Source organism: Alligator mississippiensis, chromosome 1, assembly GCF_030867095.1.
Source record: "Alligator mississippiensis isolate rAllMis1 chromosome 1, rAllMis1, whole genome shotgun sequence".
NCBI classification, from domain to species: domain Eukaryota; kingdom Metazoa; phylum Chordata; order Crocodylia; family Alligatoridae; genus Alligator; species Alligator mississippiensis.
The window spans coordinates 454,450,712-454,476,484 of record NC_081824.1 but is presented as its reverse complement, the minus strand read 5'-3'; the positions used below and the strand labels follow the sequence as shown (position 1 = coordinate 454,476,484).

At 43.7% G+C, this 25,773-nt stretch overlaps 1 protein-coding gene across 6 annotated transcripts in view; it reads left to right on the top strand.

Moving 5' to 3' along the window:
* FAT3 (FAT atypical cadherin 3) overlaps window positions 1–25,773 on the top strand; it is a 641,536-nt gene that overhangs the window by 590,019 nt on the left and 25,744 nt on the right. For all 6 annotated transcript variants that reach the window (XM_059721693.1, XM_059721676.1, XM_059721685.1 and 3 more), the window contains exon 22: window positions 12,002–12,470. In XM_059721693.1, the coding sequence (XP_059577676.1) occupies window positions 12,002–12,470 (469 nt within the window). The remainder of the gene's footprint in view (window positions 1–12,001; window positions 12,471–25,773) is intronic.

Below are 25,773 nucleotides of genomic sequence, written 5' to 3'. Positions count from 1 at the left end.
GCGTGAGTCTTCAGTATGTTCATGGAGTGAGGGTGATATTGCTGGGATTTTTGCTCCTGAAATAAAAGAAATCTCTATTTAACATCTGTAAAGTGTAGTTTGTCACCAGTTTAATACTTGATTAAATTCATGTGGAGTTCTAGGGGAATGGCAAAAAAAAAGAGAACACCACTGACAGAGATCACCACGTGCCAAGTGTCAGCTGTCTTATCAAAAGCAGGCAGGTTCTAGAAAATTTCAAAGAAAAGATTATCAGAATATTTTAACCTGGGTAAAACAGTGTGCTACTTTTGAGGAAATAATTGAACTATCATGTTTAAGAAGAGGCTGAAAAAGCAGTGTCCAGGGATAATGTAGGAGTAGCTATGCCTGTGCTCTACTATGGATATTTCCCATGATTCTGGGCTTTGCTGCTTACCTTCTGGAACTATGAAGGAGTTATTTTTCCCCTTCTGTTATTATCTGTGTTAGGAAGAGGGGGTTCACCTTTCTCAGAAGCAGTGGGGTTTTGCTGCAGCCAAGCCTGGGGATTTTGACTGCAGTATCAGTACCTACTCCTAGCAGGACTTAAGCCTGAATGTCTGGATAGAGGGTCAGGCCCCTCTGCTCAGGGTCAGACTGATCACCATATTTGGGGTCAGGAAAGGATTTTTTGCCTTCCTCTGTAGCAGGGGGCATGGTCCTCCACCAGTGACCTTCTCCTGGGATCTCTTGAGCTCATATTAACAACCTTTACATCAGCAGGATATTGCCTACTGTGGTCCCCCTGCTTTACCTGTGGCAGCTTAAGGTGTTATGTCTTGTGATTGTGTCAGGGATGACTGTGTAGTTTAGCAAATAGGTTGGACAGTGGATTTGTGTAGGATAGTTTGGATAGGGATGATCCTCCCTCTGGCAGAGGGGTTGGATTAGATGACCTCTGGAGGTTCCTTCCAGCCCTACTTTTCTAAGATTTTGGCTGCAACTCTTAAAAAAAAAAAAAAAAAAAATCTACCTTAGAGCAGAAACACCCCAGAAATCTCCATCCTTAAAATGGAAGTTTGGCAAAATTATAAGCAGTTGAAAACAAAATCTTATGAGAAGTGTCAGGTAAGAAGAGATGCTGCCAACCCAGCTTATATGTGCAATAATTGAATGAGATTCCCACATTCATATGGCATCTATCAACCTTGATAAACACATTAATTTACCATTACCAATAGAAGCTCAAATATGGAGATGGGCACTTTAGAGAACTGTAGCACAGATGGAGAAATACTGTCCAGGGATTCATCTGTTATCTGAAGACTCGTGGGCTCAATTCTTTGTTCTTTTCTAGACTTTCTACATAATTGTGAGCAATATACTTTGTGATAACATTTTCCAAAGTACCTTGAGTCCTTTAGAAACTTAAATACCTAAGTCACTTTTGAAAAAGTCCTCATCTCCTATGTCCTTTTGATGTTTTCTAAAATTTTATCTTTAGTTTTTGCAAACTTTGATTTCCTTATCAGGGATAATAAGTAGTTGGTTTCTTCTCCCCCTCCAACCTCTCCCTCAGGGTGATCTGAAGATAAACACATTAAAGGACTGTGAAACAGTCAGGTATTCAGGAAATCTAGGCCATGTGAACAGTTTAGATCAGGGGTTGGCAACCTACAGCCCATGGGCAGGATGTGACCTGTGAATAGAGTGAATCTGGCCTGTGGCAGCTCATGTAATTGGCAGCATGCTTCAGCCACAGCAGCAGAGGTGGTGTCCCCAGAGTCCTGTTGCCCTCCAAATTCAGTTTATCTTTTGTGCTGCAGCAGGCAAATCATCCTCAGGGCCCTAGTCCCTGAATTTTTCTAAATATTCCCTCTTCAGTGTGTGTTGTCTGCCAGGAGGTGCAGGGGTGTGGTTCACGGTGGGGCTGGCTTGTAAGCAGTCTCCCCTGGTGGCAAATGATTGCCAATTCTTGGTCTAGATGGATAAATTGGAAGTCTGTAAATGTGAGATCATTACCATTTGAATACGGCTTTCAGTTAAGTTAAATATGAGGCAACTAGCAAATTGCCTGTCAAGAATGATGGATGAATTTCACATAACAAAAACAAACAAATCGATTTTACTTTTTATATTTATTAAATAAATTAAATATTTATCAAACTTAAATAAAATAGGCTGAACATTTGAAGATACCAATCCCCCCCTGCACTTGCTCTCGTCCAGTGGGCCGGAGGTGGACCTGCCCATGCTGCCACCCGACCACCACCTGCTCCTCTCTTTGCTGGGCAAGGGCAAGGGCAAGGGCAGGTGAGCTCTGTGCCTCACAACAGCCGCCCACACCCTGGGGCTTCCTCCATGCTGCCCCTGGGTACCTTCTTCCCTGCTTGTAGCTCAGCACAGGGCCACCACTGTTTTCCCACTGCCTCATGCTTCTGCCTGGCTCCTGCTTTTCCTCAGCTGTCTCCTCCCTCTGCCCTCCCCGCAGTGCCAGGGTCCTGGCACCCTCCCAGGCGGAGCTCAGGAGAAACAGCCCTGGCCCCTGACTTTTTTTCCCAATTCTAGAAATTATCCAGAATTGATTGGGATCATCCTGACATGGTCACTAAACAAATGCTAAGGTTTAGCAAAGACACTTCCCTGAAGACATAAATGTTCTCTCTCTTGCAGTTTTCAAGCTATTCGCGTTTAAAAGGCATGACGGACAAACAGGCACACAGACAGATGGACTAAGCGCTTTATATATATAGAATGCTTCCATTGAAGGGAACTGACCCTGTGCTGTGCTAATTACTCAGACCCCAGTTCAGTAAAGTAGTATAAACATTTGCTTAACTTCATGCATGTGAAATCAGTTAGGGCTATATATGTCTTTAAGAGGTGGCTAGATGAAAGCCTTGCTGGGGTCGTTTGACCCCAGTACTTTTTCGTGCCATGGCAGGGGGTCGGACTTGATGATCTGCTCAGGTCCCTTCCGACCCTACCAACTATGAAACGATGTATTTACAAGTAAGCACATGCTTAAGTGCCATGTTGGATTAGTGCCAGAATGCTCAACACTGTGGATCATGCTTTAGGATCAAGCCCTAAATGAGAGTAGAAAATGCAAGTATGTCAGAGCTACCATGTGTGAGAGTGTCTACTGAGGACAAAAGATAGGGTATGTTGTGCCATACACATTTTTTTTTAAGCAAGTCCTCTTCTTCCCTACTGTAATTCAATTAATAATTGATGCCACAGCATGGTCTTTAATGTTTAAACAACCAGCTTACTTTTGGAAGCTCATACATTTATGATAACTCAAGGGATGGGAATATTTTCATATACCTAACACAATCCTTTTTGGACGAATAATCAGTTCTTCAGAACAAACTGCTTGTCTACCATCCTGTTGAAGACCTACTAGTTAAAATAGGTTGAGATAATGAGGATCTTATTTATTCAGCTATTGCAAATGAAGCAATTCATCCATTGATTGAAAGAGATCAGCTGCTCTATAAGTAAGTTTTCTAAAATGTGCCTCTTGCTTATGAGACAGTTTAAGGCAAAACGAGATATAGTTCAATTATATTCTCCCTGCCACATGCAGGACATTGTATCACTGTTTCCGTTCTCTAGTGTAATAACTGTCAGTAAAGAGAATATAAATCAAGAACGCTTAACAGGATTACACCATTTTGGCCGAAAATCCTAATTTACTTTGCTCTGACAAACAGTAAGTCCCATTTGCTTTGTAAAATTAAGGGGGGGGGGGGGGGGTGGAAATAAAGACTGGCTTTCCCTTCATGAAGTAAATGTAACTGTTAAACTGTAAAATGTGAACATATGTTCTTCAGTCCAGACAGTCAGTATGAAACTGCATGGTTTGGGTAAGTGTATTTTATACATTTTAATCTATTACTACTTCATGGCTTATAATGGATAAGATGGAAGCTTGGATATGATCCCAGGTACAGCTGGAGTTCAAGCAAGTAATATTTTAATTAAATATACTGTTTTACACAAACAAACCTGAAATGTAATCCCACTAACAAAATATTTCCCTAGATAGATCAGTAGGCAACATATTGTATCCATGGTGTGTGACTGCAGATGGACCGTGTGAACCTAAGGTGGTCTCAGAAGGACTGTTTGATCATTTTATTACCTATGTTGATATACAAATGTGGATGTTATCCAAGCATTTTAGCCAAGCTAGTATTCTGATATAATTTACAATATTCATTCAGTTCCTCTTGCTTTTTTAATGAAACAATCAAAATGAACCAGATTGCATCACTCTTTGGAGCCTTCTCTATACCTCTCTGCCCATTTCATATATTTGATGAGTTATATATAATAGTATGCTATGGTACACATCCAAATAGAAACTGATATTATGGCTCATGCAGCTGTAATGAAAGATATTACAAATATGTCCAGAGTGTATTCTTAGGCAGGAAGCTTCAGGCTATTCAGAAATTACCTGTTTAAAGAGACACCATCTCCCGAGCATGAATCTCTATCATCCTTCTTTAAACTGAGTGAGGTGGATCTCCACTTGTGTTACCCCACACTTGCCACTTGTGTTAGACCATGCAGTCTAAATCATATATAGCAAGCTTGTGTAGCACCTAAGAAAATGTCCAATATATGTAGCATTTTGCTAATCTTGCAAGCCTTGAGACTGAGTTTCTTTCCCAGGCATTACACTAGCACAGATTCTGCTGCATAGGACAGGCATGGGGATAAGTGGATAGATTAATCAGTTGTATTCTGAATAACTAAATAACAAGCCTTAATGAGGTGTAAATGGTCATCACACCTCATGGAGTAACAAAGTAACAAGCCTTAATGAGGTACACACAACTGAACCACAGTTCCAAGATCATCTAGCTGGCACACTTTAGTTAGTTTAGCAGTGTCTTTAATAGAAAAGTGAATAGGATTTGCATAGTATAAGTGGCTGCCTGCATGACCTGTGGACATTGTAATTGGCTTCTGCTGTATTATCATCGGATGGTAAATTTTGCATCTTTCTCTGCTGCGCTGGCAGAGAGAACTGAGCCTTCTGCCTTTTGATTTAATTTAAGTGGGAAAAATGAGCATCAGAAGCTCAATCTTGAGTTGATTTCTGGAACCTCAATTCAAGCCAATTATTCTACTGAGGTCAAGAGGATTATGTGAAGGACTAAAAGCTGTATATATGGAAAGGTGCAGGGACTGGGCATGATCATCAGCCTTTAATATTATTTTCTTAATGTTAGCTAACATTTTCTTCAATCAGAGCTTTAACTTCTTGTTTCCCATATTTCTCAAAATTGAGGACATTCTGCAACTTGGACAAACCTGCCCTGAGCACAGGGCATTCCTGAGCTACAAGGCTATAGGAAAACAACAGAAATTGTGACCCAGAGACCTTTAATTTCTGCTGTGCTCCTTGCTTGCCCTGAGGGTGGGGGGTAGATTTTTTCCTCTCATTAAAGAAAGTCATTTCCTCTTCTGCCTGCCACCTGTCTAGGTACTCTATCCAGTATCCAGCTCAGATGGCCGACTACATCATCTATGAATGCCCTTGTGGCCCTTCTTTGGGAGCCCAAGGTCATACTGACATTGACTATTCTACCTGTTGCTGGCTCTCTGGCCCTTATGCCTCCAACATATGAGTGTGGCAACACTTGCTTGATCATCCAGTAAAGGCATAGGTACACAAACCAGTCATTGTGAGGTAAGCCAGGGTGCAGATTTACAGTATAGTAGCCCAAACCCACAGTCACTGCCCAAGTGTGCACTCAACCCACAATAAGAAGGGGGTGGCTCACCCCACTGGCCCTGAGAGGCAAGCTACCTCATACTTCTTGCAAGGGTAAGAGAGTGCTAACAGGTGCTCTCTTGCCCCTAGGTCAGACATCTCAGGGTCTCTGGCATAGGTTAGCTGGGTTGTGAATTTACACTAACAGTAACTTATTCATGTTTCCATACCTTAGGTAAGGTAGGTGGAGACACTCTCCTTTTGGCCCTTTCCCACTCCTGCTTTTGCAGCCCCTAACATCCTTGCCTGGTCAGTAACTATCTAACTAATTAACATGTTTTTATGGCTCCCCTCATGGTATTCTGTGTGCATTTCACAGTCTTGAATATATTTAGCCTCACTTCGCTCCTGTCCTTATTTTACAGATGGGGAACTAGAAGCACAAAAACACTAAGTAACTCGCTCAAGCTCATATAGGAAGCCTGTGGCAGAGTAGGGATTTCAATTAAACCTAGCTGACCCAAGGCCTAGCTGACCTAACTAACTACTTGACCAGTCTAGCCCTGAGTGTTTTGGGTGTTATGGGCATGAAATTTCAGATGATATTGAAGATTTGTGATAATCAGTAAAGATATTAGTATAAAAGGTTAAAAGGAAGCTATGTAAAGTATTAAAATGCACTATAAAAATCTTTAAAATATTGTTTCCCAGACATGAGCTATATAATATTTATCCCGAGTGTTTGTGTATGGTGCTGTATTTATTTAGGTAGATAATTGGGAAAACATGTTATGTGGATTCCGGTAATAGGTGTGCATATAGTGGGTCCTTTGGAGTATAATGAGTCTTATGGGAGTTTGATGTATATAAAATAAATGAGAGACTAGACTCCATAATAAAAGCCTTTAAAGTAAGAATTGTACCTACTGGTTTTGCTTCAAAGGCTTCTTTTCAAAGTTTGTTAGGTTGGCATATATTTTTTCCTTATGTTTTGTGTTTTAGACCAGGCCTAACCTGCACCTGAAAAATTAGTGTGCTCATTTGTTGCATGGGAAAAATAAACTACTGCTTAATTTAAAAACAATGAGCTCTGTTCTTTGGGGCATCTTGTTTATCAAGATACCTCCTGAGCTGAGACTCTAACAGGCCCAGTTTCAATCTAAGGATATTGTTTACAGCCAAGTTTTAAGCCCCTCGAGATAAGACTTTTTAATGAAAAGTGAATCCAGACTTATTCTTATACATACTTTTTAGCCTTTTTATTGCATGTAGGGAGTGGAAAATAACAGATGAGATTCCTAAACTCCATCAGTTAGGCTACTTGTGTTAAAATCAGGTATTTCCAATTTTTCCTCAGTTCTGTCAGGCTGCTGGGGTCTAGTGTGGTTATTAAATAAAGGGTGGTTAATGATAAACTCCTGTGGTCAAATCCTTTCTTGCTGCCACATTTCTGTGATGCAAAGGAGGCAGAAAGATGGATTGCATAGGTGATGGGAGGGTTCCCACTGATTTAAGCAAGTCCCTGTGGGATAGAGCAGGCTTAGTCAGCGCTCAGCCACCAGCATCCAGCAACTGCCATTGGTAAAACAGAAGCCATTACATTACTTTGAAGCTATTACTAGGCTAGATTGACTTAGAGGAGACTTAAAGTTAGAACCTGGCCAGTCTTGATAAAAGGGGAGAGACTGGAAGAACAGAGCTCAGATAGATCTAAGAGGGAGCTCTACGTATTTCTGTATTATTCTTCATACTGCACTTCAGTGCAGACTCAAGTGCCAGTGCACATGAAGGGCTAAATCACCATGAAGAGCCAAGCGATGCACACACAGTCATTCAGTTCAAGGAATTTTTCTAGTGCCTAGAGTGAAGCAGCAGTGCTTACATTGTTCAGAACTGGACCATTGAGAGTATGAGAGCCTTAAGGATGAGTGGGGGGGTGCTAGTTCTCATTCACTGTTGTGCAGCATCCTGTTGGCAACTACAGCAATCATTTACAGTTATACAGAATACAGTTATCTGTAGCCATTCTCCAGCCTCTGAGAACTGTGTTCTTTCCCTGTGACCCAGCAATTTTTGTGCTCGTCATTGGATGGCCCTGTTGTAATGATTGAAACCAGGGTTGTGGAGCCAGCACCATATAACTTGCAAACTCTCAGCAGAGCATCCACAAGTGTCGCCCTGACCATAGATGAACTGCTAGAACAGGGGACTAGGAGGCAAAGCTGGTCCCCTGGTTCGCTGCTTAACTCTGCCAGTGATTTCTCTTGCAACTGTCTGCAGCCCAGTTAAACTACATTTAAAAAAGATGCAAAGTTAGATACATATGTATTTTATGTATTACACATGAATACATGTGAATACATGTAAATTCACATTTATTCGCATGTATTTATATGTATTATGTGTATTCTCATGTATTCACATGTGTTTATGTATTACACAGTACAGTATTTATACTGTTTCCTGCCAATGTTAACTGATGCAAAGAGGAAAGGTTGCAGAAGGACACTAGGGCTGTGTGAAATTTCACCAGCAGTTTTATTTCGACGCTGTTTTGACTCATTTCAATCTTGAAACAGCAAAATCAAAATGAAACTGAGAGCTTCAAAACACCCTTGAAACAAAGCGAGGCAAGTCAAAGCATTTTGAAGCTCAAGCTGGGCTTGCCTGCAGGGAAACAGAAGCAAAAGTAAGGAGAGGGAGGGGGAAGACAGGGGAAGGTGGGGAAGAGTGCTCTTATTATTAACTGTGTAGCTGACCAGTGACTGTCATCCTTCCCTGAGGTCCCTTCCAATCCCACTGCTCTGGGGGAGGGATGGAAAAACTGCATAAGAGGCAGCATTGTTTGAACTGCCTTGCTTTCTGCCTTGGTGTCAGTTGAGTGAGGGCGCATCTTAACACACAGACAGTGTCACCCACCAATGTCATGAGTTTTGCCTGTCAGCAGCTAGAGGTGCAGGGCCCCAGAAGCCCTGCACCAATCTCCTTGAAGCTGGCAGGCTTCATGACGCAGCAGGGGCTAGCAGGCCTGCAGCTTTCCCCCTGCTGCACCTTAACACACATAGTGTCACCCATGTCATGAGGTTTGCTTGTCAGCGGCTTGAGGTGCAGTTCCCTCAAACCCCTGCGCCGATCTCCTTGAAACTTAGCAGTCTTTGTGGCCTCAGCCTGCAGTTTTAACCCCACTGTGGCTTAACACATACACGTGACATGAGTTTTTTGCTTTCAAGACTTTGAGGTGCAGTTTCACTGAAACCCCTGCTCCTACCTCCTTGGGACTTGGCAGACTTCATGCCCTCAGAAGGGGCTACCATGCCTGCAAGTTTCATTCAAATCAGGGTAGAAATGACAAAGCTTTAGGCTGTTTCGTGCTTCCCCATTATAGCCTATGGGCAAAACGCTGAAACAGCCTTGAAACAGCAGAAGTGTTTTGCTGAAACGAAGCAGAACAGCAGTTTCGATTCAAAATGAAATTCGAAATGAAACTCTGTTCTGTCGAAACGTAAGTCAAAAGGGAATGGTGCCATTTTACACAGGCCTAAAGGACACCATGCCTGAAGTCTACATGGATGTTCAGGAGCAGGGGGAAGAGGAGAGAATAGGGGAACATTAAACATCTTTAAAGGTCTTCATGTTCTTTTGGAGATGTACAAAACCTTTAGATGAACAGTTAGTCAAGGCAGCAAGCCTTAGGCAGCAGGATAAAATATTATTTGGGGGTGCTAGGAGTGCTGGAGGTATGGGGGTGGGGTGCAGGGGGAGGTGCATGGTGGTGCAGGATGTGCCAACCTGACCCCACCCCTTCTTGCCACACATGGCAGTGGAGGAGCATGTGGCGGGGGCACTGGGCATGGTGCTGTGATGGCGGGGCATGGCAGTGATGCTGGAGCCACGTTTGGGGGGGCCAAACCCCATTAGCCCCAGTCTTCTGCCACCTATGAAGCAAACCTTCCTGCTCTTTTCTGAGCTTTGCTGTTTGGGGGGCCAAGGATTTAATCTTCCTCAAAGTGCTGTTAAAAAATTCCCTCTTTGGGGTTAGGGAAACCAAAGCATACATTTCCATGTCTTTCGATATGTACATACTTGCACTGTCCCTCACAGTTATGTCATGTATTCTCTCCCTTGTGATGTATTTTCTATATTTTACATATTGAGATCTGAGTAGACAGGGTTGATTAAATGACTTCCAGCAAGTTCATACAAGAATTCTGAAGCGGGAATTGAACTCCGTCTTTTGAGTTTCTCTCCAATACCTACTGCTTTCTAAAATAGTGCTCTTCTTCTGCCAGTTTGCCAGCAAGCAGCAAGAGAAATTGTAATAATCATTTCACTTTCAATAAATACCCAGCTACCTGAAGTGGTTGAAGAAGGAAACCACACAAGATGTGGGCCTTTGCATTGTGAAAACATTTACATTAAATTTTCTCACGTGGCAGTGTTGATCTCAATTTAAATATGAAGGAGGGTAGGGAAGTAGAGGCTAGTGATAGCTCTTGCATTGTTCTGGGGAAAGCCAGAGCTCAGTGAAGACTTCTAGTCAACTCCATAGGATATAGCTGACCTCTGTCAAGTTAAGTTTTACTGTTTAGTCACAAAAGGGATTGAACCCGTAGAAAACAACGAAGATGCTGCATCCCAATAGATTAGTCCAGTAAGCTAAAACCATGCAGAATCCTGCAGCATCACTAATGCAAGCTTGCTTAAATAAATTTCTTTATACTGTATTTACCTGAATACAAGATGATCCTGAATGGAAGATGACTCCCCAGTAATTAGATTCTATGTATGCAAGCATTATACATTTATTATAGTTTTCCATGTATAGAATCAAATGACTGGAGGATCATCTTAAATTCATCCCTCCTCACCCCACTACTGCAGGTTGTGATGGGAAAGAGTGATGAGGGGGGCAGTAATGGTACAGACAGTTGGGGCATGCAGTGGGGTAGACAGTGAGAGGCAGGCAGCTTGCCCCCTGCTGCCTGCCCCTCCCCACTTACCTTCTTGTGCCTGCCCCCTCCCCGCCCACTGCTCACAGCCTCAGGCTGTCCTTATTCCCCCTTCCTCTGTTTCCCCTTCCTCCATGCCACTTTCTCCACTTGCAGCCTCAGGTCCCCCACTGCTGCTGCAGGGCTGCTCTGTACCCCAGGCCACAGCAGGGACCGAGTGTGCTGGCATGGAGCAAAAGTATAGTGGAGGGTGGCAAAGAAGGAGAGAAAGGAAAAAGCAGCACTGGTGTGTGTGTGTGGGGGGGGGTGGTTATGGGGCAGGAGTGGTGGGGTGTCCTCAAACAGTGGGGGCGGGGGACAAGTGCAGCTCCAGTTCCAGCCCCCAACCCCGGCTTGGGGCTGAAGCTGCAGCAGCTGCCTGCCTCTGCCTACCCCCATTTCCTCATGCTCGATTATAAGGTGAAAAGCTTTTTTCCCTATGTTAAATGGGGTTGGGGGGAGGGGGGAAGACCTCATCTTCTAATCGAGTAAATATTCTAATTCACTAATGCCTGGAATCATCGTTTAAGACTGAAGTGCATTTGCCCTAAGCATAGACATAGCCTCAATATGTTGTGAAAACTGGCTTTTGTCCCAGGGCACATTCATTCAAAAGTGTCAAGAGAAACAAATTCAATGAAAGGAAGCAGAGACGCAGGGAAATATAGGGAGCCTATACACAGGCAGCGATTAATCGAGTCTATTGAAGCGTGGTAATTACCACACTCCAGCAGACTCCAGCGTCACATGTATCAGCATCCCACACTGAAAAATGGCAATGGGGGCACTTTAACTAAAGCTTGTTCAACGAGCTTTAGTTAAAGCACCCCTGCTGCCATTTGTTGGCGCGGGCACGCTGATATATGTGACGCTCTGGGTGCTTTAATTAGAGCGGCTCTCGGAGCTCTTGAACCAAGAGCCTTTCCTCCTGGGGCCGCTCTAATTCAAGCATGCCATCCCCCCCTCCCAGAGCATGTGTATAAATGCCCAAAGAGGGTTGTCCAAAGTCACCTGACTGGTCATATACACTAGTACCTGCTCATGCTCACTATGCTTGCTTCTGCTCTCCTTCCTCCCCCACTTCTAGCATGAGACTTATTTAGATGCTTGGAGCTCATACAAATGAGAGCATGTGGGCGCGTGGAGAGTGGGCGATTGTTTGCTCTACTATGTTTATATCTGACAGTGAAGCTACAGTGCTTTCCAGTGCCAATGCACAGTACTAGGACAGTGTTACAAAAGCACATTATGAAATGTTGCAGGCTCAATGGTTGAAGCATTGTTGGGGTATTTTTTTATTGTTGTTCTCCCCTCACAGATTGTGGATGGCAAATTGTGGTTCCAGTTGGACTGTGGAAGTGGCCCGGGAATCCTGGGAATTTCTGGCAGGGCTGTGAACGATGGGAGCTGGCACTCGGTCTTCCTGGAGCTGAATCGGAATTTCACAAGCCTGTCGCTGGATGATAGCTACGTGGAGCGGCGCAAGGCCCCCCTGTACTTCCAGACTCTGAGTACCGATAGCTCTGTCTACTTTGGAGCCCAGGTGCAAGTAGATAACGTCCGGAGTCTGACTGACAAGAGGACAACGCAGGTCCTGAGCGGCTTTCAAGGCTGCCTGGACTCGGTTGTCCTGAATAACAACGAACTGCCGCTCCAGAACAAGCGCAGCAGCTTTGCAGAAGTTGTTGGCTTGACTGAATTGAAGCTTGGCTGTGTTTTATACCCGGACGCATGCGAGAGGAATCCGTGCCTGAATGGAGGGAGCTGTACCAGTGTGCCATCTGGTGGTAAATACCTTGCATTACATTTTGCTTTCTGGGGGGGGTTCTATCTTTCCCATGCAGTTTATTGTATCAAAAGTCTTTTTATGCAGCAACAAGCTGGAGAGGTCTCAGAAACACTATAAAAGTCTGTTAGGTTTTGTAAACTTTATAAAAGCTACTAACTTCATCAGTAACCACCAAATGACATCCGTTCCAATTGCATTAGTGTTCATTGAAAATTGGAGGCTGGTATAATGTTATTTATATTGAAACCAACAGAATGAGAATTGCAGCAGTTCTTAGCTGAGGGTTTCAAAATCCCTTTACAGCACCAAAGGTTGTAAACAAAGCCAGTGGTTTCTAACACTCGTCACAGATTGCGCAGTATAATCGCCCTTCTCTAGCTCTCAAGTTGCTACAGTTGTTGCCAAGCCCCCCCCAATACCTCAGTCCTCTTGTGTGTTAGAAACTAATTTAACTACATATATACATGTGAAATCATGAGTCCATGCCATTATAAACTAGGCAAGGATAGATATGACAGCCTCCTCAAGGGACTATGTGCTTCATGGTTTAGGAAATGAGATGTAAAGATTTAGGGCAGGGGTGTCAAACATATGGCCCACAGAGCTGCCCTATCCAAGCCACGGTGCTCCTAGCATGGCAGGAATTTGAGGGTAGGCGTAGAGGGAAGCAGAATCTGGGGCAGCCGTTGGCAGCAGGGTGTCAAACAAGGTTTGTACCAACACAAAACCACTTGCTACCACCACAGTAGCTGGCCCCACACAGCTGCCACTTGCCCCATGGATTTGTCACTGACCTGGAAGATGGGATGGAGGTCACCCTCAGTAAGTTTGCAGATGACACCAAGCTGGGGGGAGTAGTAGATATGCTGAAGGGTAGGGTTAGGATTCAGAGAGATCTAGACAAATTGGAGTACTGGACCAAAATAAATCTCATGAGGTTCAACAAGGATAAGTACAAAGTCCTGCACTTAGGACAGAAAAGTCCCATGCACCAGTACAGGCTGGGCACTGACTGGCTGGGCAGCAGCTCTGCAGAAAAGGACCTGGGGGTGCAGTGGACAATAAGCTGAATATGAGCCAGCAGTGTGTCCTTGCACCCTTGTTGCCAAGAAGGCCTACAGCATACCGGGTTGCATTGGTAGGAGTGTTTCCAGCAGAGGTCCCTTGCAGCCCTAATTTTCTATGATTCTATGGATCCCCTTGGTCTGGATCTGGCCCCCACAGCATGGATGAATTTGACACCCCTGATATAGGGTATTTAATCAAATCATGTCTATGTTTGAGGCTGCTTGGCAGCTTGAGTCAAGCTGATGAGGTAGCATCAGCCTGTTTCCTAATGAACACAACACTTGCCAATCTCCTCAAAGAGAAGGAGCGTGGCACGGGTGTGGAGAAAGATCTACCTTATCATGGGTGAGATAGGCCTCTCTCCAAGTCAACATTTGCAGCATGCCAACAGAGAAGTGTTCCTGGCCAGTGTACAATAATCCTGTGTCTGTTTTATGGATATGGAGGCTTTTCTCTCCCTATCAGGCTGATATCACCTTGTACTTCCTGTTATTGGGTGCCTGTAGATGTGCGGGGATGCTGCTCTGATGTGCTTTAATTAGCATGCTAATTAGCCATCACATCTCGTGTATTCAGTGTCCCCACACTTCAGAATGGTGGCAGGGGCACTTTAACTAAAGCTTGCTAAATGAGTTTTAGTTGGAGTGTCCCCACCCCCATTTTGATGCGTGGGACATTGAATGCACAAGACGCTATGGGTGCTTTAAGTAGAGTGGCTTTCAGAGCTGCTGTAAGTAAAGCACCACTCCCCTGCTTTCACTCCCAGATAATGTGGAAAAACACCCAGTGAGCCTACAAGGCCTGGTACTTCCTTGTCAGCTCTCTCCAGGAACTGACTAGAAGAGTCTGGGAGCAGGAGGTTCAGCAGGATGGTTTTCAGCCTGAACTGTCCTTTCCATTCCCTTTCCCGGTTCTTGCCACCAGGGTCTCTCTGCAAGGCATCTGCTGTCTCCTTGGGCCCCTTTACACAGCACTGGCCTCTATCTCTGCTAGGTGTCTGTGCCCTATCTGATTACTTTGTGCTAGATGCAGGACCTTCAAGTCAATCCCTATGGGGATTTTTTGCCCATGGTATTTAGTTGTCTTCTAGGCTCTTAGCTCCTCTTCTCAAATGAAGGGGTAAATTTAGGTTGCTTTCAACATTATGCTCCTGGGATTGAAATAGGCTATCAGTCCCAGGAGCTAGGCTACCCACACACACAGGGAGTCCCAATGACTTCCTTGTCAACCTCCTTCTGGCAAAGGCTGTAAGGCCTTTTTCTAATCCATATATGAATCAAGATTAGATTCATGCAGGATTTGATATTAGATCAGCAGGTTTGTCCTGATATCTCTGTTCAACAACCCAGGAGCCTTGGTTATGAACAGATGGCCTTCACCTCAGTTCTTAGCTTGGCATCCAGTCTAACTGTTGAATTCAGGTCCCTGTGGCCTCTCCTTCACTTGTGGCATCAGCTTGTCATTGCCTGAAAGGGCTCAACTACCAATCCCAGTTATCAAATAGTTTCACACTTTTCCTAATCTTCTGTTAGTGATAGTAGATACATCGCATTTATTTATTGCTTTCCAGTGCTGGTCCTCCATAGACATATAATTTGATTGAACTGAAATCCACTTTTAAAAACAGTAAAAAGAAGAAGAAGAAAAAAAAAAAAAAGCCCTGCAAAATGTGCACACTTCAGTGCCCGTTTCTTTCTTTAAAAAAAAAAAAAAGTTTGCTCTTCCACATTTTTGCATGAAAATACAGGAGTAAGGTTATGGCTTTTACCTGGGGAAAGGTGGTGTTCCAACTCTTTCCCTAGTGTTTCTGTGTAGCAGACAGCTATAATTGTCTTATCTCCACTTGCTGATCATACGATAGGAAAACTGCTAGTGATGTAGTGATGACAGAACTGAACAGCCCATTGGGCACGTGTCCCTATAGCACCTGGGGAGAGCAACTTACTCTAATGTTTTAAATGGTGTAACAGTAACTTTTGGAGGACCCCCTTCCCTCAGCTGCAGACAGAATGCTTCCCAGGAACTGTGCCTTTGCAAACATACCTTCTTTACAACTTCATCCTTATGAGCTGTAATTTGGTCCACAGAACACTGCTGCATCCAGATATTAAACACCAAGCTTTATAGTTTGTCTTAGTTTAAAGCAAGTAAGATTAAGGGTGTGCTAATGAAGGCAGAGGCCATGCTGTCAATGGAAGAAAGTGCAAAGACAGTTAAAAGCAATAAACCCACAGTGGTATAATGTGATGTGAAGTGCACATTAGTTGCAACATTTGTCCTTGGGTGTTTAAGGCCCTTTCTCTACAAAGTTAAGAAAAAAGCAGAATGGGCAATGCCCATTAAAGGGGAAGAAAAGTCATTCAGAGTGCAAAAGAGGCAGCAGCTTTCTAGAAAACTGCTCAACAAGATTATTTTAATCCCCATGGAGTAAAGACATAACAAATACCTGACTTCAGCTCAGATTCCTTATATTCTAAATTAGGTCAAACGTTCAGCAAGCTGGAGAGAGTGTGAACAGCTCCTTCTATTGATTTCACTTGAGTCTATTTACAGTATTGCTCAGCAATCTCGTGATGAGTAAATTGAAACCTTTCTAACAAACCATTTTCCAGTAATTCTTTTTTTCCACCATCATGTGCACTGCCCACTTACAAAGGGGCAGTGGGAGAAAGCATGCTGTTCTGAATGTTGGGTCTATTTTGTTATTAGAATGACACAAACAGTTCATGTCAAGATAATTCACTACTGAAATCCAGGCACGAAAGCTATTTAAGCTTGCATATGTTAGTGCCTCAATGAGGGGCAAGTGCCCTGAGGGGATATTTCAGCTGTCTCTTGTTAAGAAATCTGTTTGCTGTTTTTACTGTCTCAGCAGTATATGTAAATAAAGGATTGTTATAGTGCTATAATTCGAAAGCAATGGGCCTTAACTATACTTCAGTGGTGCTATAGCCCAGCCCACTAAAACAAGTCAGGGCCATTTCTTTCCAGCAGGCAAAGTAATTCTGATAGTGTGAGCTGTTCCCAGTATATAAAAAGAGCATATAATTAAATTGGATAGAAGGGACAACCCAACACCATGTCAAATGCTAGTTATGTCACCACAAATTGTAACATGCTTTTAAGGATGGCAGGACATTGTATTTGCTGGCGGAGATGTTAGCACCCACAATGGATTTAAAATAAAATGAAATGAAATAAACAAGGCTTCATTTTTATCTTAAGAAAGGAAACAGCAGTTTTACTGTTTGGGGGAAAAACCCATAAAGAACGTTGTCGCCTGACTTCAGTGATAACAGGCTCAGGACCCACAGGTCAACACTTTTAAGTAGCCTGTTGAAAGTGCTGTAGAAAGTGCTACTCCATATGAAGCAAGGTGTCAAAATCTCTCTCTTAATGATCAATGTTTTAGCATTACAATATAATTTATTTTAATGAATTCAGTCCTCTGATTTGTATTTTATAAATAAAATTCTACATCTACACAGAATTTAAGATACCTTTCCCTATAAAAAAAATACTATTCTGCTTTATAGTGAAATTAAGAGAAAAATTAGAGAGCTTGGATTAATAGCTGAATTTAAAAGAAAACATCCAAACCAAGCTTGCTCAAACCTTACATCAAAGAATTGCTGGTGTTATATCAGAAGCTATGTGGGTCGTGCCTGATTTGCAATTTACTTTGCATACATTAATTATTTAGAATAATTGCATACCTCCCTAATAATATCTCTGTTGTGTCATTTTCCTTCCTGAATAGAAATGATTTATCATTTCTGTTCACAGGCAGTAAAAACATGGCCAACCAGCTTTGGCTTTATCCCTCAGTTACTGGAAAACAGGTCATTTTAGAGCCATACTTTAGGACTTTGCAATGTATACAGGCCCTCAAGTCTTGCTTCAGACACACTATTATAGGTCTACATTGCAGCCACTGTATTGACTGAGGCTCAGACCTGAGCTAGCTTTAAAAAAACTAGCTTGGGTCTGGCTGGAAGTGCAGGTGTAGCATCACGGAGCTCAGCACCAGTGGTAAAACCCATGCCTAAAGCTAAATAAATAGTCAAGTTGTCAGCCTGTGATCTGTTTGCTGTCCTCAAGCTACTTAGCGGAAAGCTAGCTTGAGTGTGTCTACACAACCTGCCATCCTGTCTCAGAAGTGCTGCAGCATGGACATAGCCCTAGAGAGAAAAGAAATGTCTTATCTGAAGCGGAAAAGGCAAATCCCAACAGGTCAGAGTTTAATACGGAGAACACAGAGCGAGGCTGAGCCCAGAGGCTTCTGTCACAGGCTCTCTGGCTCTCCAGAATAAGCGGTGGACCCTGAATGACTTGAACAACTTAGAAGCTAAAGACAGTAATCTGCCCGTGGGTAAAAGGCCCATCGATACAGAGAACTTCTGATTGACCTCTCTGGGAGTTAAGGTCCTGGATGGAGGATAGCAGGATCTAAGATGATATCTATCAGCGAAGGGCTACAGACCTGTATGGGAATTTAGAGCTTTAACATCAAGCGATTGGTATAGGGTACCAAAGCCATAACATAGGCAGGAATAAGAACAGCTAATTGAATTGTATCAGGAAGAAAGATTATCTTGCTGGCAAAGGAGTGGAGGCAGAAGACCAGAGTTACATTTCTAGCTCTGTTGCCCACTTTCTGGGCAAGCCTATAAATTTTGCAATCATTTACAAAATGTGCAAAATAACATTGCATAAGGCCCTTGTGAGGTAAAAGTCTATTAATGCTTATGAGATACACTTGGGTGATGGCTAATAAATGCCAAGACTAGGGACAGACTGTGGCAGGGCACACCTTTGGGTGCCTGCTTGCAGCAGGACACCTGTGGTTCCTGCCACTCAGAGGGCCTGAGTAGGCAGCAGAGGCTGCCTGCAGGTGGCTGCACTCCCCAGCCAGGAGTCATGTGGCCAGCAGGAGACTGCCTGCTTGGGGAAGATGGCTCAGCTGCTAGCAATAAGAGCAAGCTCGAGCAGTAAAGCCAGCAGCAGTAGCGGCAAGCAGTCGGAGGCAGAACATCGGCCGATTGGAGCTGCTGCCCAGGGACACCTGGAGGACAGGGTGAAAACTGTGGGGATGGCAGAAGGTTCCTGGTCCTGGGGAATGACCTAAAATTAAACCCTGCTGGGGTTAGATAGTATGGTAGGGCTCCTTCTGGCAGGACAGCTTCCAGAAAATGCCACACCTGTGCCTCCTTGGTGACGGGTGAGTGAGTATGGGTGCCAGAAAGCCTCAGCCCCTGTTGTCTTGTGGGTTACCCTATGGAGGGGAAAAAAGCACAGGGGCCAAGGCCCACTGAGTGGGACCCAAGGTGAGGCCCACGCCCATTAAGTGGGGCCTGAGGCAGGGTCCAGGTAAGCTGACAGATGCTGGAGGCCCAAAGGGATGTAATGCCCACAAGGGTCCAGGTGCATCGACAGATATCTGAGGCCTGAACAGCCATAAGCTGAGTTGGGGGGCCTAAGTAAGTCATCAGACACCTGAGGCCCAAAGGTCCCAGTGAGGGGGCAGAGTAGTAGGGACCCAGCGGCTGTGTAGAGTACAGCCTTAAAACAGTCTGAAGAGCTGCACATGGGCTGACTGGACTAGCTGCAGCTGGCAGTCATGTAGAGTAGGGCCTTAAGATGGCCCAAAAGACTGTACGCGAGCTGACCGAAGTTGCTGGAGTGGAGGCCTAAGTAAGGTGGTGTGAGTTGAGGCCCAGGCATGTCCAAGGACACCTCAGGCCTAGTTGGGCCAGAGGCCAGAGTGGCCCAGTAAAGGGTGAGGGAAGTGATGGTGGAATTTGGAACCCATCTGCAAATCATGGGACATGGTATAAGGGAAGGTCAGGAGCCATGTAATATGCCCTTGGCATTGGGCTTTAAAATGGGCAGCCTCCTGCTTTAAAATAAACAACCTATTGTTTACACCAGTGTTTCTCAACCTTTTAAGTAGCAAGCACTCCCTAACTTCTGAAAATTTTAATAAGTAGCCCCAACATTCAATTTTCCAGGGGATTTTATATTTACAGACTAATGTGTGCCAAATGTTGGAAGAAGGGCTATGTATATAAGGATGTGATATGACAGATGTCTGATCTGGTGTGGGTAGGGTTGCCACCTTTTACACCAGGGGTGTACAACTCAAGTATGTACCTGGGCTAGAGGTGATGCTGGCCAAAGCCAGGAGGACTGAACACCAAATTATTATTAGGGAATTTAATTTTTTTAATTGCACCAAATTTTTTGCCATAGTTTTGAGGGGGAGAGAGAGAGAGAGAGTGTTGGGGTACCCACGTACCCCTGCCTGTGTCTTGTGTACCCCCAGGGGTACACATACCACAGGTTGAGAAACTATGGTTTACATCAAGGCATGGCAGGAGAGTGTAGGTGGGCAGACTGCCCAGATAGGGAGGTGGGCCAGCATGGTGACTGGCCCTGATAGTTACCCTGTTACACAGACTGTCAAAAAGCCCAAGATGGAATCAATCTAAGTTACACGGTTTTCTATAAGTGGCATATTTTAGATCAGTAGTGAACAGAGCACACATTCACCTTTTGGGGGGGGGGGGGGGGAGGGTGTCTGGGGGCAGGCAAATCTTTGACTGGGTTTTGCCTTTTTTAAACCAGCCTATGTGCGCTGAACTTCTGTTCTGTTACAAGCATAGACTGATTTTGTGTGCTGAACTTCTGATCTGTTATGAGTATAGACCTGTGTCTGATCACTTATGCCAGTAAAAGTGTAATGTCTGTACCTGGCCCTAGATTACACAAAAAGAGCAACATTCACAGAACATTATAGCTGTGTCCACACATGGTATGGATGTTTGATTCCCTGGGGACAACTAGCAGTGGTGCACCTTGCACTACCACTACTTGTCCCCAGGGAACACGCATACCATTCACACTCTGGTGCATGGGAAGTTACCCCAGGGGCAATAGGAAAGGCTGGGACCAGCACTGGGGTGGCTCCAGCAGCCTTACCTGGGGTATTGGGGGCCTCTTAGAGCTGCAACAGCAATTCTGATGCGCAGAGCCTGGCTGGCAGCTGCAGCACAGGTTCAGGCAGCCTGGCTCTGCTTTTGAGTGGCGTGTGCTGCCTGTGTGTGTGCTGCTCCTTTTTTTTTCTCTGCAGGTTTTTTTGACCCCTGAATATCCAAGGATCAAAGAAAAAAAGCATGCTTCTCCCTTGCAGTGCAGAGAACACCTGAACATTCAGTACATAGCACAGCAGACACATACCACACAGCCACATTTATCTGGACATGGCCAGTGAGTACAAACCTGACCACTGACAAAGGCTGTGGAACTTTCTGCTGTAGTCTTGAAAGTCACAGTCATAGACTTTTTTTTTTCACAGGACCCTGACTCATGTCGTACCCAGGATACATGTCACTCACTTTATTAGCATCCTAGCCTCATTACTCAATGAGCCTCCAGGTCTTATTTACTGTGCACTAATCCAACCCTGCTCTGACAACAGCATTAGAAATTTATGTACAAGCTTTTTTATGGAACTCTTCATTAGTATCTAGTGCTCATGACCATTAAGTTCATTTATCTTCACAACGCTTCATGAGTTGAGAGGGTGGTATTATTGCAGGTTATGGATGGGGAACTGAGGCGCAACAAAGATTTAGGTCAGAAGATTCCGCTAATGGTGGTTGTCCACTTCAAGGCATCTTCAACTTGATTTATGTTCACAATACAGCTCTGACTGACTTCAGCCATATCTATTGGTGCTCAGCATTTCTGCAGATCAAATCCAGGTAGGCTAAGCCTCCAGAAAAGGAAGAGAACACATTTAGAGTCGGATTGTATTCTGCTTATTTAGCCTGTAGGTGTACTTAGATGACTAAATGCAATTCTATTCCATGCTGCTCTAATCCCTGAGAAGCAGTTAATTGAAAAGATGGGTGGATCCTCCTCCTCTGCAGTGGTTTTTCCTGACTTGGTATTGGGGTGCAGCACCTGGGGCCATTGTCTTGTGGGATCAGGCTCCTGAAGTCCCAGGAGCAAGGAGTCTGGTGATATCTGTACATGCCAGTGAAGCAGATCAGCTGTGCTAGGACACATCTTGGTACAGCTGATCCTGTTCCAAAGACAGTGTCTGTTTATAGCCTAACTAAATCCACTTAGGCACCTAGGAAGTGGAGGAGAATCTGGCCCTACTGTTCACCTTTGATTTAAAGTTTGGGTTAAGTGACTTGCTCAGCATCACACAAGCTCTACAGCAGGGCCAAGTATAAAGCAGAATTCCCATCAGCAGCATTTAACTGCTTTAATCACGGCATGTTCCTTTTTCCTCTTGTAGTTCCCTCTCTCATTTGCTACTCTTCCAGCTTCTGCACTGAATTAGGCAGGGGTCCTACAAACAACAGTGTCCTTTGTTACATAGGCCTGATTCATCTGCAGAGCATGTCTTTTCTGGACATTGACTGAAGCAAAATATAGTACAAAATATAATATGTGATTTCATTTTATAGAATCATAGAAAATTAGGGTTGGAAGGGACTTCAGGAGGTCATCTAGTCCAACCCTCTGCTCAAAGCAGGACCAGCCCTAACTAGATCATTCCAGCCAGGGCTTTCTTGGGCCAGGCTTTAAAAACCTCCAAGGATGGAGATGCCACTACCTCTCTGGGTAGCAATTCCAGTGTTTCACCTCCCGCCAAGTGAGACTGTTTTACAGACTGTTTTAGCAGGGTTATAATGTAGTTTTAGTGGTGATATCCCAGGAAGTATCTAGAGGCAAGGATTTTTTATAATTGGTTTTAATGGACCAGCTGTCAAGTTGGGAGATCCATTGGGCAAACTTTCAGGCATCAGGAAAGACACGTGTTGCCTGAAACCTTGTCCAATAGCTCTCCCAGCTATGCAGTTGTCCAGTGAGAGATACCTTGAAAAGTCTTGCCTGCAGACTGTTTTGTAACCCATTTTACAAGGTGACCAAACTGAGGCTTATGTAAACAATATTAATTCTGACATGTATTAACTTTTCAGTACTTGTCTCTCCTACCTGAACATTGCTCTTTTATTTGAGGTTTTTGTTAGTTAATATTCCAGATTTTTTTAAAAAGGAAAATGAAAGTGCCAGCTTTTGGCACTCTCTTGATGTCCTTTTGATCCAATAGCAGGATTGTTTAGGTCGAGAGCACGGATATCAGCCACTTTAGCTGATGTACTAACTGGTGAGGATGTCATGCGCACAGTCTGGTCAGCACTAAGTGCTGTTATGAGGGAATGGAGCAGTGTTTTAGCCATATAGATGAGAGTCTGGTCTGTACTTGGACATATGAGAAGCTGGGGGCATTTTTTGTGAGGACAGATCTAAGATTTTAGCAGCTAAAGTTTGAGACATCTGTATCAAGGATGTTCAAGGCTGTTACACTGATACAAATATGGATAGAATTAAAAAGTCATATCCCTAACACACCTGTACTGCTAAAATACAAATAGAGTGCAAAGGTAGTGATGCTGTTTAAAAACATTACTGGAGCTTTGTTTTGTACTGTTTTGGTTTTTTTCAATGGGCCCCTGGCCTATTTCCCACAAACATCTGTACTGATGTGGCTTAAATTCTGCCCAAAAATTTAACATGAAATGCTTACATTTTGCTAAAAAAAGAAACTGAACACAGTGTTAAAATGGGGAGTGCCACACACCCTTAACAATGGACAGCATTACCATTCATGTATAACAAATGAGAGTGTATCAGCTGCAGTAACAAGATGAATAAAAGGAAGCCAATAGCCACAGGAATAACATAGACAGCCCTACTATAATCAAATCAAATAGTATTACAAACTTGAATACTAAACTGAGGTTTTTATCAGCCCCAGACAGAAACCTTATGCTGGTAAGGTCTGAAATTATAAGTACAGTTTACTTCCTTTTAATATAAACAGTGTTACACACATCTGGCCTTGATTAAAGTAAGTGGCGTGTCTGAATAGGCAGTGTTACTAGCCTAGTGTGGAGCATTTTTAACAGATATATCAACCTGCTCCAGGAGTGCGGGCAGAATGTGATGAGAAAAAGCTACTGTTTTGTCTCCCCCCCCCCCCCCCCCCTTCAGTCTGTGCCCCCTTCTTTTTTACATAAACAGCGTTAAAATCCAGCATGAGAAAAAACTACATTAATGCTTCTGTGCTGCTTTTAATCTTTGGCACACTTTGGAAACATTAAGGTGTGAATGATTTAATCCCTCTGAGTTAAGCAGGAAGAAAAGGCTGTTTTAGTAAGGTCATGAACTATCTGACTTATGCCCCTAACACATACGCACCTTATAAAACATTATGCTTTACAAAAACAATGTAAACTTCTAAAAGTCATTAACTCTTATTGATTCCTACATGGATTAGGCATTTTAATATTTTTTTTCAGCTTTCAGTGACTGGTTATCAGCTTTTCCAGATACAAAGTCTGAATTCTCTGGTTTCAGATCAGGTTAAAGATCCTGACTATAAATCCACAGAAATGAATTGGTTCCAAAGTTCTTGTTTGAAATATATGGAAATCCATTTTAGTAACTGCTTGAATTATGACATGTCACTGCTTATTTTAAAAGAAGATAAAATAATATTGAGGTGTGTGGGACATGTTTGGCGGAAGATAACTCTGGCCTCAAAAGCAGCCTGGAGTCTATAGGAATACATCAAAATGCAAAACAGGGAGAGCTCCCTTTCCATTCCATTGCCTCAGTATATCGCTCAGCTCTCCAAACAACTGGATTTGGGCTGGATTAAGGGAAAGCCTATTTCTGAACATCTGAATTTGAATTTGTCAGGTCTAATTGCACAGCATGGCAACTACTTCCTGGGAACCACTGTAAAAGCAAATACATGTTGCAGAAGAAGACCAACTTGTACTGCACGTAACAGATGGAAGCAGGAGTATAGATGTGTTAAAAAGAATTGGCAAGTCTGGAACATCCTCTTTAATAATGTAGTAAGCCTGCAGATAGGCAGCAATTCAGAAGTTCAGACTGGGACTTCTACCAACATGACATACTCACGCCGCAGTTACCTGCATAGTCATCCCATCTGCTACAATGACATGGTACCCTACTCACACCTCATTTGGCTTAGGGGGTGCCAAGCAAATGTAGGTGTAGATGGAAAATACCATAACTGCAATCACTTAATATAGCTCCCTTTTTTTGTTAGAGCACCAAAGCACTGGCTTGAGAGTCCTTGTATCTTTTGTTGAAAACAATGGAAGAGAGGAAGGTACCAAAGTCAAAATGAAGGAGTGAAGTTCATAGCTATCAGGATTGAAGTTGACAGAGTTAATATAAGGTGGTGCTAGTGAACAGCGTACCCATTCATCCATCTGAGGGCTGTCTAGCTTGTATGAAGCCCATGAGGGGTTAGCTTGTGTTCCCCAGCCGGCTGGTCCAGGAACTGTTCCCTACACTGCCTCCCCTGCCATCTTTCTGCTGCTGCTGTCTGGGTCTTTGGGCTTGCACTCCCCACCACCAGCTTTTGCTTCCTGCTTCCACCCCTGGTGGGGGAACACCCCTCAGGGCCCAGGGAATCTGTGTTCCAGGTACTTGGGGGGCCAGGGTGTTCCCTATACAGCATGGTGCAATGCAGCATAGAGGCCGGGAGATATCTGCTGTGCATCATGTGGCTTGCACATGTGTGTGGCCTGGAGGCATGCAGAAGTTGGACTCTGACCCAGCTGAAGGAAAGGTCCAAGACATGTAAGGTAGTTATTGATAGCGAGAAACATGCTATTAAATTGTATTCCATTAAGCAAAATCAAGAGGAAAAAATACACCTGAAAGTGCTGATATTGTATAATTATTGATAGTAAGACATTTTTTTTCAATGCTTTCTGTCTTCTTCCTTTGATCCTTTTTGAAACAGGACATTATTGATTGTTATTTTCACACCTGGATGCATAATCTTAAGCTTTTATACCCTTACTTCGATCGCCAGATGTCTGGCCTAAGTTTTATAAGATGTTAAACATCTATGACCCCCTCCCCCCCCACACACACACTGACCTCCTTGCAAATTGGACCATATAATTTGATTATTATTGGTTATTAGCTGCTAGATTATTTGAAATGTACTCTTTTCAGTATCGGCGCCTTCAGTGAAGGCAGCTGTCATTAACACTGGCTGTCTTTGGAAAAGGAACAGATTCATTTAGTTTTTCTTATTACAACGGCAAAGAAATAATGGATAATTGGGTGTGTCTGCATGAGACATTTAACTTTGCATTCTC